Source organism: Hemitrygon akajei, chromosome 14 (assembly GCF_048418815.1).
Source record: "Hemitrygon akajei chromosome 14, sHemAka1.3, whole genome shotgun sequence".
NCBI lineage: Eukaryota > Metazoa > Chordata > Chondrichthyes > Myliobatiformes > Dasyatidae > Hemitrygon > Hemitrygon akajei.
Window position 1 is genome coordinate 19,914,975 of NC_133137.1, and position 12,566 is coordinate 19,927,540.

Genomic DNA, 12,566 nt, shown 5'->3' on the forward strand with positions numbered 1-12,566 from the left:
TGAACAGTTTCAAAATGTTGGCAAATCAAAATAATCTTATTGATAGGTTGCAAGAATATAAAGACATTATGCAGAGTGAGCTTGCACAAGAACAAGTCATTCTCAAAGTAAAATATTTACGTTTCTGAGGAATAGTATAAGACATACTTTCTTATTCACTTGCCGTTGCAAGAAAAAGTTTGTGAACCCTTTGCAGTTACCTGGTTTTCTGCATTAATTACTCATAAAATGTAGTCTAATCTTCATTTCAGTCACACAATCTGCCTAAACTACTAACACACAGAAACTACAGTAGATCTTCTCATCAATTCTGAGTACACCATTTAAATAATCACAGTCTAGGTTCTAAAAAGTATGGGAACCTCTGGGATAATGTCTCCTACAAAAGCTATTTGGAGTCGGGTGATCCAATCAATGAGATGAGATTGCAGGTGTGGGTTGCAGAGGTGACCTGCCCTATAAAAAAAAGCACACAAAGCCAGGTTACTGACAGAGTCTGCTCTTCCTAAGAAAGATCTGTTTATGTGCAGCATGCCTCGATCAAAACATCTCTCAGAGGAACTTAGAAGAATTGTAGAGATGTATGAAGCTGGAAACAGCTACAAAAGTGTTTCTAAAGACCTGAGTGTTCAACAGTCCAGAGTAAGAGGAATTGTCTACAAATGGAGGAAATTCAGTACTGCTGCTACTCTCCCTAGGAGTGGGCATCCTGCGAAGATCACACCAAGAGCACAACGTGCAGTGCTGAAGCAGGTGAAACAGAACCCAAGGGTAACAGCAAAAGAGCTGCAGATATCTCTTGAACTTTGCAGAAGTCTCTGTACATATGTCCACTATAAGAAAAACACTGAACAAGCCTGGTGTTCATGGAAGTACACCACAGAGGAGACACTGCTAGGTCCAGACCTTAATCCAATTGAGATGCTGACGTATGACCTTAAGAGGGCTGTTCATGCAAGGTATCCCAGAAATATTGATAGACAATAGGTGCAGAAGTAGACCATTCGGCCCTTCGAGCCTGCACCGCCATTTTGAGATCATGGCTGATCAATTCCTATCAATCCCCGGTTCCTGCCTTGTCCCCATATCCCTTGATTCCCCTATCCATAAGATACCTATCTAGCTCCTTCTTGAAAGCATCCAGAGAATTGGCCTCCACTACCTTCCGAGGCAGTGCATTCCAGACCCCCACAACTCTCTGGGAGAAGAAGTTTTTCCTTAACTCTGTCCTAAATGACCTACCCCTTATTTTCAAACCATGCCCTCTGGTACTGGACTCTCCCAGCATCTGGAACATATTTCCTGCCTCTATCTTGTCCAATCCCTTAATAATCTTATATGTTTCAATCAGATCCCCTCTCAATCTCCTTAATTCCAGCGTGTACAAGCCCAGTCTCTCGAACCTCTCTGCGTAAGACAGTCCAGACATCCCAGGAATTAACCTCGTGAATCTACGCTGCACTTCCTCTACAGCCAGGATGTCCTTCCTTAACCCTGGAGACCAAAACTGTACACAATACTCCAGGTGTGGTCTCACCAGGGCTCTGTACAAATGCAAGAGGATTTCCTTGCTCTTGTACTCAATTCCCTTTGTAATAAAGGCCAACATTCCACTAGCCTTCTTCACTGCCTGCTGCACTTGCTCATTCACCTTTAGTGACTGATGAACAAGGACTCCAAGATCTCTTTGTATTACTCCCTTACCCAACTCTACACCATTCAGATAATAATCTGCCTTCCTGTTCTTACTCCCAAAGTGGATAACCTCACACTGATTCACATGAAACGCCATCTGCCAAGTATCTGCCCACTCACCCAGCCTATCCAAGTCACCCTGAGTTCTCCTAACATCCTCATCACATGTCACACTGCCACCCAGCTTAGTATCATCAGCAAATTTGCTGAGGTTATTTTCTATGCCTTCATCCAAATCGTTAACGTAAATGGTAAACAGCTGTGGTCCCAATACCGAGCCCTGTGGCACTCCACTAGTCACCACCTGCCATTCCGAGAAACACCCATTCACCGCTACCATTTGCTTTCTATCTGCCAACCAGTTTTCTATCCATGTCAATGCCTTCCCCCCGATGCCCTGAGCTTTGATTTTACCCACCAATCTTCTATGTGGGACCTTATCAAATGCCTTCTGAAAATCGAGGTACACTACATCCACTGGATCTCCCCCGTCTAACTTCCTGGTTACATCCTCGAAAAACTCCAACAGATTAGTCAAGCATGATTTACCCTTGGTAAATCCATGCTGGCTCAGCCCAATCCTATCACTGCTATCTAGATATGCCACTATTTCATCCTTAATAATGGACTCTAGCATCTTTCCCACCACCGATGTCAGGCTGACAGGTCGATAGTTCTCTGTTTTCTCCCTCTCTTAAAAAGTGGGATAACATTAGCCATTCTCCAATCCTCAGGAACTGATCCTGAATCTAAGGAACATTGGAAAATGATTACCAATGCATCCGCAATTTCCAGGGCCACCTCCTTTAGTACCCTAGGGTGCAGACCATCTGGACCTGGGGATTTGTCAGCCTTCAGTCCCATCAGTCTTCTTATTACCGTTTCCTTCCGAATGTCAATCTGTTTCATTTCCTCTGTTACCCTATGTCCTTGGCCCATCCATACATCTGGGAGATTGCTTGTGTCTTCCTTAGCGAAAACAGATCTAAAGTACTCATTAAATTCTTCTGCCATTTCTCTGTTTCCCATAACAATTTCACCCAATTCATTCTTCAAGGGCCCAACATTGTTCTTAACTATCTTCTTTCTCTTCACATACCTAAAAAAGCTTTTGTTATCTTCCTTTATATTCCTGGCTAGCTTGCGTTCGTACCTCATTTTTTCTCCCCGTATTGTCTTTTTAGTTAAGTTCTGTTGTTCTTTAAAAAACTTCCCAATCATCTGTCCTCCCAATCACCTTAGCTCTGTCGTATTTCCTTTTTTTTTTAATGCTATGCAATCTATGACTTCCTTTGTCAACCACTGAGGCCCCTTTCCCCCCTTTGAATCCTTCCTTCTCTGGGGGATGAACTGATTTTGCACCTTGTGCATTATTCCCAAGAATACCTGCCAATGCTGTTCCACTGTCTTTTCTGCTAGGCTATCCGTCCAGTCAACTTTGGTCAGCTCCTCCCTCATGGCTCCATAGTTTCCCCTGTTCATCTGCAACACTGACACCTCCAAGCTGCCCTTATCCTTCTCAAATTGCAGATAAAAGCTTATCATATTGTGATCACTACCTCCTAATGGCTCCTTTACTGTGAGATCGCTTATCAAATCCTGTTCATTACATAACACTAAATCCAGAATAGTCTTGTCCCTGGTCGGCTCTCGTACAAGCTGTTCCAAGAATGCATCCCATAGGCACTCTACAAACTCCCTATCCTGGGGTCCAGCACCAACCTGAGTCTCCCAGTTCACTTGCATGTTGAAATCCCCCATAACTACTGTGACATTACCTTTGCTACATGCCAATGTTAACTCGCTATTCAACTTGCACTCAATATCCATGCTACTGTTTGGTGGCCTGTAGACAACACCCATTTGGGTCCTTTTGCCCTTACTGTTCCTCAGTTCTATCCACACAGATTCTACTTCTTCTGACCCTATGTCCCCCCTTGCAAAGGACTGAATCTCATTCCTCACCAACAGGGCCACCCCACCCCCTCTGCCCACATTTCTGTCCCTACGATAGCACGTATACCCTTGTACATTCATTTCCCAGGTCTGATCTCTCTGCAGCCATGTCTCCATTATCCCAACAACATCATAGTTACCCATTCGCACCTGGGCTTCAAGCTCATCTGCCTTATTCCTGACACTTCATGCATTCAGATATAGAATTTTTAACCCATTTCTCCTCTCTCTGTTTAAATCGCTGCCTATTGTGCTTAACCCAGCTCCCCGAACTCCCATCGGGCTATACACCCCTAGAATTTTGTTGTCCTTCCTACATTTACTTATTCTTTCAACACATTTAACTCCATGTTCCGTCAGACCATCCCTCTGTACACAAGTCCTCCTTATCACTTGTTCCACCCCACCTTCCTCTACTACACACTTAATATTCTGGAACTGTGTAGTCCCCACCTGTCCTTTATTCTTCCTCTCGCTATCCTCTCTCACATTCTGGATCCCCGCCCCCTGCAAATTTAGTTTAAACCCCCCCCCCCCCCCCCCCAAGAAGCTCTAGCAAACTTCCCTGCAAGAATGTTAGTACCACTCCAGTTCAGGTGTAAACCGTCCCTTCGGAACAGATCCCACCTTTCCTGGAACAAGGCCCAATTATCTACAAACCTGAAGCCCTCCCTCCTGCACCATCCTCTTAGCCACATATTAGTCTTTATAATCCTCCTGTTCCTTGCCTCACTCGCACGTGGCACAGGTAGCAATCCTGAGATTGTCACCCTGGAGGTCCTGCTCTTCAGCTTCGCACCTAACTCCCTGAACTCCCTACGCAGGACCCCCTCACTCATCCTACCCACATCATTGGTCCCTACATGAACCACAACATCTGGATTCTTGCCCTCCCTCTCGAGAATAACCTACACCCGATCTGAGATGTCTCGGACCCCGGCACCAGGGAAGCAACATACCATCCGAGACTCCCGATCTTCCCCACAAAATCTCCTATCCGCCCCCCTGACTATAGAATCCCCTATCACTACCACTCTCTTCTCTTCCCTCCTCCCCTTCCTAGTCGCGGGTCCAACCTCAGTGCCAGAAACAGGACCACTGCAGCTTGTTCCTGATAGGTCATCCCCACCAACAGTATCCAAACGGTATACTTATTTTTGATGGGAACGGCCACAGGGGTGCTCTTCTCTCTCTGTCTGCTCCCCCTGCCTCTCTTGACTGTCACCCATTTGCCTACCTCCTGTCTTTTCGGTGTGACTGCCTCCCGATAACTCTTATCTATCTCTGCCTCTGCCTCCCGAATGATCCGTAGTTCATCCAGCTCCTGCTCCAATTCCCTAACTCGGTCTGATAGGAGCTGCAGCTGGATGCACCTTTTGCAGGTGTGGTCATCAGGGACAACTGTGTTGACCCTGACCTCCCACATACTGCATACGGAGCACACCACTGCTCTAACTGTCTCCCCCATTACCTGATCCCAGATCAGTCAGAATAAATGAAAAGCAGGCTTCTTGCCAAAGTCCTCTTGCGCCGAAGCCCGCTGAGCCAAAGCCCAGCACTCTGCTCCTGCGCACTCCGCTGCCCGCTCCTGAAAGTGGGTCGCTTTTTAAAGCCCGCGCTCGCCACTGATGCCACTGATGAACTGAAACAGTTTTGTATGGAGAAATGGTCTAAAATTGCTTCTCGCTGTTATGCAAGTCTGATCAGCAGTTGCAGGAAATGTTTGATGAAAGGTTCTACTCGTCCTTAACTACAAGGGTACACATACTTTTTCCAGCCTGGACTATGAATGACTAAACAATGTGTTCAATATAGACATGAAAAGTACAATTGTTTGCCTATACTTTATGCAGATTATGCTGGTCTATTATTGTGACCAGACCACACTTTACGAGTTATTAATGCAGAAAACCATTGTAATACAAACCATTTGTAATTTCAAATTTTTAAAAATTAATTTAATGCATCTACAATGCAACAAAACAGTAAAGAGGTTTATACAGTGCAAAACAAACATATCAAATGTACAGTTCATAGCCAGAAAAAGCACCCATTGTAGAATCGTATAAAGTTAGTTACCAGCCCACCCTCCCACTACCCAACTCCAAGCCAACCTTACGATATATAAAAAAGCTAATCAGAACTTTTATCACCACAGAGCTGTATTTATAAATAAAACCTTTTGGGACTTTATGTCCGAATTAAGAAGTGAATAATGAATCTTTTCAAGGTCTAAGCAGGACATGATGGCTCTGAGCCATTGAGCATGTCTAAACCTAAAAGGGTAGGTGGTATGGCCTTGCCCAACTTTCGTTTATATTACTGGGCAGCCAACATACGTTGTCTTATCTTTCGATCTTACTTTTATAATCAGTCGGACTGCCCAATATGGGTGGCAATGGAGTTGAACTCTAACAAGAATCTCTCCATCTCCACACTTCTGGGATCTGAACTTCCTTGCCATCTGCCTAAATCAATTGTTAACCCAGTATCAGACACACTCTGAGAATATGGGCTCAGTTCAGAAACGGTTTCTCTCTCTCTAGTCCTATTCTACATAATCATCTTTTCCAGCCTTTTATGCAGGATTTAACATTTCTAGACCGGCACAGAAAGGGCATTAGGCACTTTAAAGATCTTTTCATAGATAAGCAACTTTTGAACAACTGTCTGTAAAGTTTGGCCTACCTAACTCCAAAGTAGACATTTTATCAACCCTTTAATACCAAACTTTGCTGAGGCACCCAATTTTAAAATGTTGTGGATTTGTTTCTTCGTATGAATCCATTGGGTAAAGGTTTAATTTCTACTATTCAAGATATGTTAGCGATGTTGAGGTGAGCCCCCTTTGACAAAATTAAAACTGCCTGGGAGCATGATTTAAATTTTTCTTTGTCTGACAAGGTTTGGGATTCAATTCTCAAGTCAGTTAATTCAACTTCTCTATGTGCTCGCACTGCCTTTTACAGTTCAAGGTTGTACACAGGGCTCATATGTCGAAAACTAAATGATCACGGATCTATCCTGATATTGGTCCCTGTTGCGGTAAGTGTAAAGGGGGCAAGGCTTCCCTTATTCATATGTACTGGGATAAACCAGTTGTAATTAGTTGCAAAGGGTTCACAAACTTTTTCTTGCAACTGTACACACATATCCATTTTAGCTTTAGATTTGGTCCATTTGATGCAAATCAATAGTTTGTTTCAAATTAATTTAAAGATATTGCCATCCAGCTCTCCCTTCCAATCTGTCCTAACTGCATTTCCTAACCTATATTTCCAAGCTCCAGCAACTGTACGGAAGCAGAAGGCAAATTGCCAGTCTTGAGAAAACTAATGTCTCATATAAAACAGCTGAGCAAGTTTCCAGGTGAAAATTTTGACATCTTTAAAAAACTGTGTTCAAGGGTCAACACCAAATAAACGTATACCAAAAATCAATTGGTCAGTTAAACTCTTGGCTAAAATATACACTCAGTAGCCATTCTGTTAGGTACGCCTGCTCAGTAATGCAAATATCTAATCAGCCAATCATATGGCAGCAGCTCAATGCATAAAAACAAGCAGACATGGTCAGGAGTTTTAGTTGCTGTTCAGACCAAACATCAGAATGGAGAAGGAATGTGTCTGAAATGAATCTGACAGTGGAATGACTGTTGGTGCCAGACAGGGTGGTTTGAGTATCTCAGAAATTACTGATCTCCTGGGATTTTCATACAGAAAATGGAGTGAAAACACAAAACATCCAGTGAGCAGCAGTTCTGTGGGTGAAAACACCTTGTTAATTTGAGTGGTTAGAGGAGAATGGCCAGGCTGGTTCAAGCTGACAGAAAGGCGACAGCAACTGAAATAACCATTTGTTATAACAGTGATGTGTAGATGGGCATCTCTGAACACACAACACCTCAGACCTTGAAGCGGATGGGCTACAGCAGCAGAAGACCATGAACATACACTTAGTGGTCACTTTACTGGGTATAGGAGGTACCTGGTAAAGTGGCCACTGATCAGATTGGCTGACTTCCTATTCTAGACTTATCAAAGTCATTTATCTAGCATTGATCTGAAAATGAACAGCCATGTGGTATGCTCATTGAGTAATACAGCACTGAGACAGGGCCTTCAGCCAAACTGATCCACGCCGGCCACAGCTTGTTATATGTTCGCACAAGCTACTCTCAATTGGCCCATAACCCTCCAAGTCCTTATCTTCCATAAACCTACCCATGTGCCTTTGAAATGTTACAACTATACCCACCTCGACCACCTCCTCTGGCAGCTCATTCTATAAGATCAGTACCTCTCAGGTCTCATTTAAATCTCTCCCCTCTTACCTTGTGTCTCTGCCTTCTAGTTTTGGACTTCCAGCCCTGGGGAAAAGATTATGACTGCCTGCCTTATCCATATATCTGAGGTCACCTTTCATTCTCCTGATTAAAGATCCAGTGTTGCCAAAGTTCAAAGAAAATTTCTTATCAAAGTACATACATGGCACCAGATACAACGCTGAGATTTGTCTTCTTGCAGGCATACTCAGCAAATCTATAGGATAGTAACTATAACAGGATCAATGAAAGATCAACGAGAGTGCAGAAGACAACAAACTGCAAATATAAATAAATAGAAATAAATTCCAAGAATATGTGATAATGAAATAAAGAGTCTTTAAAGTGAGATGACTGGTTATAGGAACATTTCAATGATGGGGCAAGTGAGTGTAATTATCTCCATTTACAAGCACAAAATTGAGCAAACATCAAAAAAAAAGTAACAGGGGGAGAGTGGGGAGAAGAGAGGGGGAGGGGGGAGGGGGGGAGGAGGCTCAGGGAGACAGAATAAATAAAGAACCTCTCCCTATAACTCAGGCCCTATTGTCAAGGTACTATCTTTGTAATCTCTTCAGAACTCTCTCCATATTGGCAATGTCTCTCCTAAAACAGGGTGACCAAAATGAGGGGGGGAGAGAGGGGTCCGGGAGACAGAATAAATAAAGAACCTCTCCCTATAACTCAGGCCTTATTGTCAAGGTACTATCTTTGTAATCTCGTCAGAACTCTCTCCTAAAATGTCTCTCCTAAAACAGGGTGACCAAAACTTTACTCCAAGAGCATACTCAATTTATATAAAACCATGAGAGATAGGAACAGAATTTGTCCATTCAGCCCATCGAGTCTATAACTACAACATATTCTATATAATGAGACATCAAATGCTTCTGGGACCATTTTTTTAATAGAAATGAAGGGGGAACCAAAACCAATATTTTAAAATTACTATTATAAATTATAAACTGTCTTGTGCCTAGATAACCTGCAGATAACTGACAGCTATGAGATCGCTTGTAAATGTCCTTACAGGAGGAATGAAGGGGGCTGAAGGGAGAGAAGTAATGAATGTCAATGACTGGTATCAGCATTGTGTCATTTTCATGATGACTCGTTCTGGAAATACAATGCAAAGTTCTCACATACATAGAGAATAGCAAGGGCACTGCAATCAGGACAGTCAGTCAGAAAATGTGTCATGATTTGGGTGACACAGTAGCATCGTGGTTAGCACAATGCTTTACAGTAGCAACAACCCAGGTCTAATTCCCACCACTGTAACCAGTTTGCACGATTTCCCCATGACCACATGGGTTTCCTCTGGGTGCTCTGGTTTACTCCCACAGTCCAGAGTCATACCAGTTAGCAAGTTAATTGGTCATTGTAAATTCTCCCATGATTGGGGGGGGGGGGGGTTAAATTGGGGGTTTGCTGGGCGGCGCAGCTCTACCACAAATAAAAATAAACTGGCTAAAAAAATAAAGTGGGTGGAGTAACAGTTGAAAAAAATTAATATAAAAGCAGTAAGAAAAAAAAATTGTAGAGAAGTACAGGCGACAGATATCCCAAGAAAGTGTTTTTATTGTCATGGATGTGGTTCAATAATCCCAATCTTAGCCAAAAAGCGTGAACAAAGAATCTAAGTCTGCGGTACACAACATCAAGCAGCGTTTAGTTCAGGTCAGGCAACCCAACACGTGGTTATCGTAATAGTCATTGTTGGAGACAGTATTGTTGATGTCCAAGACCAACGGCCTAATTTAGATAAGGTTGGAGAATATTTAAGTCCAAAGAAGGTATTGCAGAAGCACTCATAAGGCTATAAACTGTGTGGAAAGATTAAATTTAAAAGAAAATAATTTGAAATTAACTGCAACCTGCAGGACAAGGGACAACAATTTCAAACATGATCGTTACAAATTTAAGGCTGCGGTGAGGAGATATTTCTCCATTGACAGTACACACTCCCAAATGTAATACCACAGACCAAGACCAAAATGCTTTATGCAATTGTGGATACTGTGGTTAAATGGATGTTAGGGACAGAATATATGAATAAATTAAGTTGAGCCACACTGTTCTTATCAACTTTAATACCTTGCAATCACTTAATAAATTATACTTAATAAACAACAGAAAAATGCCAATTTATTGTCTTAAATCATAATATTTAAGCACAGGTAGCAACTGATTAAAATTAGCTTTAAAACTATTCAATGCTGCAAAACTTTCAAATTTGGAGAGCAAATCTAACAATGAATTATTACTGGTTCAACAGGTTCACAAAAATCGAGAATATTATTCAAACAATCAAGTTCTGCTCAATCTTTATGGACCAATGGTCATATCTCAGCCAGGAACTCAGCCAAATCTGAATACCGTACTGGAATAGATCTCAAGAGCTTATAAAAGAAGCACAGGAGTTTCACTAGAATGGTAGCAAAGTTCAAAAGTTCACAGTAAGTGTATTATCAAAGTGGATATATCACCATAAACAACCCTGAGATTCATTTTCTTCCGGGCATACTCAATAGATCCATAATGGAATAACCATGATAGACTCAATGAAAGACTACACCAACGTGGGTGTGCAAAAGACAACAAATTGCAAATACAAAAAAAGGAAATAATAATAAGTAAATAAGCAATATATATCAAGAACATGAGATGAAGAGTCCTTGAAAATGAGTCTATAGGCTGTGGGAATATTTTAAAGATGAGGCAAGTGAAATTGAGTGAAGTTATCCCCTTTGGTTCAAGAGCCAGATGGTGGAGGGGCCATTACAGTAGAGATTTAAGAGTGGGAGAGTCATGCAAAGGACTGTTTGCTTAAATCTGAGGTGCTAAGGAATCTGCTTTCTCCAAAGGTAGTGAAACTCTGGAACCTTTTGCCAGATCACTGGAATAATATTTAAGATGCAGATAAGATAAATATTTGAAAGATCTAGGAATTAATGATTATAGAGAACTAGCACAGAAGATTTAGGCCAGCATAGATCAGCCATGAGCATATTGAATGGCACAGCAAGTTTGAAAGGCCAGGTGGCCTACTCCTGCTCTTATTGTTGATGTCCACTTTAACCAAGGGAAGCTTGATGGGAAATGTAAAGATGTTCACCATTTTTTGAAGATTTGGCAGCTTACACAAAGGCAGTTATGTTGGTTGGTAACTTAGGGTAGAGATTTAAAGTCACAAGTCAAAGAATCAAAGTGAGTGTCAGTACCACACAATACGAGCTGGACTGTGTGGCCTCAAAATCATTTGCAAAAAAAAAAATTAGTAACTAACTTTCAAAAAGGAACTGAATATGCACATGAAAAAGCAAAAAATTGCGCTAGGAACAGAGCATGGGAATAATCCTTTCAAAGAAATGGAAGAGATAATGATAAGTAAAAGAGTTTCCTTCTATGCTGCACCCATTCTTGGCCTGTTGTTGTTCTCACTCTATGTCAGGGGCTCCCAACCCTTTTTATCCCTACCATTAAATGAGGGGTCTGTGGACCCCAGGTTGGGAACCCCTGTTCTACGTGTTCCCATTAGGTCAGATTATTTCAAAAGACAAGGTGAATAACCACAGCTATGCAGACAACATACAACCTTATTTGTCTATTATGCCAGAGGACCCTGAGGCGCTAAACCCTCTGGTCTGGTGTCTTACTAGCATTAAAGAATGGAGGAGTTCAAATTTCTTTCAAATAAATAAGGGGAAAAAAACCCTGAAATTTTGGTTATTGGTAGCAATTTTAAAAACCTGACTCTTAGAAATAAACTTGATCCTTTGACCAGAAGTAAAGAATTTCAGCATCATTAAAGACTCTGAGCTAAATTTCAAATCACATATTAACCAAATTACTACGACTGTGTTCTTTCATTTAAGGAACAATGTAAGAGTTTCATTTCTCTTAACATCTTGTCATTCATTATGTGCCATGTTGTATGACGTGGGTGACTGTGGTCTTTCCATGACCATGATTGTTCTTGGCAAGTTCTTCTACAGAAGTGGTTTGCCATTGCAGTGTCCCTTTACAAGATAGGTGACCCCAGCCATTAGCAATACTCTTCAGAGACTGTCTGCCTGGCATCACACAATCAATTATGTTACACCAAGTAACATAAAATCTGTTTAGTTCTTCGACTACTAAAATAAAAATAAACTAAACTTTATTTGGGCACAAGATCTAATAAAATCCAATATTCACTGCCAATGATAAACTCTATTCCGCGTAAAGAACAAACTGTACAGTTACACAGAAAACATCAAAAGCGAGATCAAAATGACCTTACCTGGTGCCAACAACTGTGTTAGGAAGGCATTTGGTGAAGCAGCAGGCGCTATTGGAACCAGCTCTGACTTTGCAGGCACAAATTTCTGCAGCTGTTTAGTCCTACTCCCAAGCCCAGCAGGAGGGCCAGCTTTTGGTACAGCAAAAGTTGTATGAGTTTTTGGTGGCTGCATAGCAACATTACAAGGCACTCCTTGTTGCTTAGTGGCAAGATGAAGATTCTGGTTTTGGGGTGAACGTCGTAGCAGCAGGTATTTGCGTAAACGTAGAAGAGGCAGTATGAGTAATGGCTGGTGGAGAAGAGCAG

The 12,566-nt window shown here is 41.9% G+C and overlaps 1 protein-coding gene across 1 annotated transcript in view; it reads right to left on the reverse strand.

The window, feature by feature from the left end:
- The window catches only part of mlxip (MLX interacting protein), an 84,949-nt gene that overhangs the window by 25,945 nt on the left and 46,438 nt on the right, over positions 1-12,566 (reverse strand). Inside the window, 2 exon segments of the mRNA XM_073065568.1 lie at positions 12,261-12,489; positions 12,491-12,564. Coding sequence (XP_072921669.1) covers positions 12,261-12,489; positions 12,491-12,564 — 303 coding nt within the window.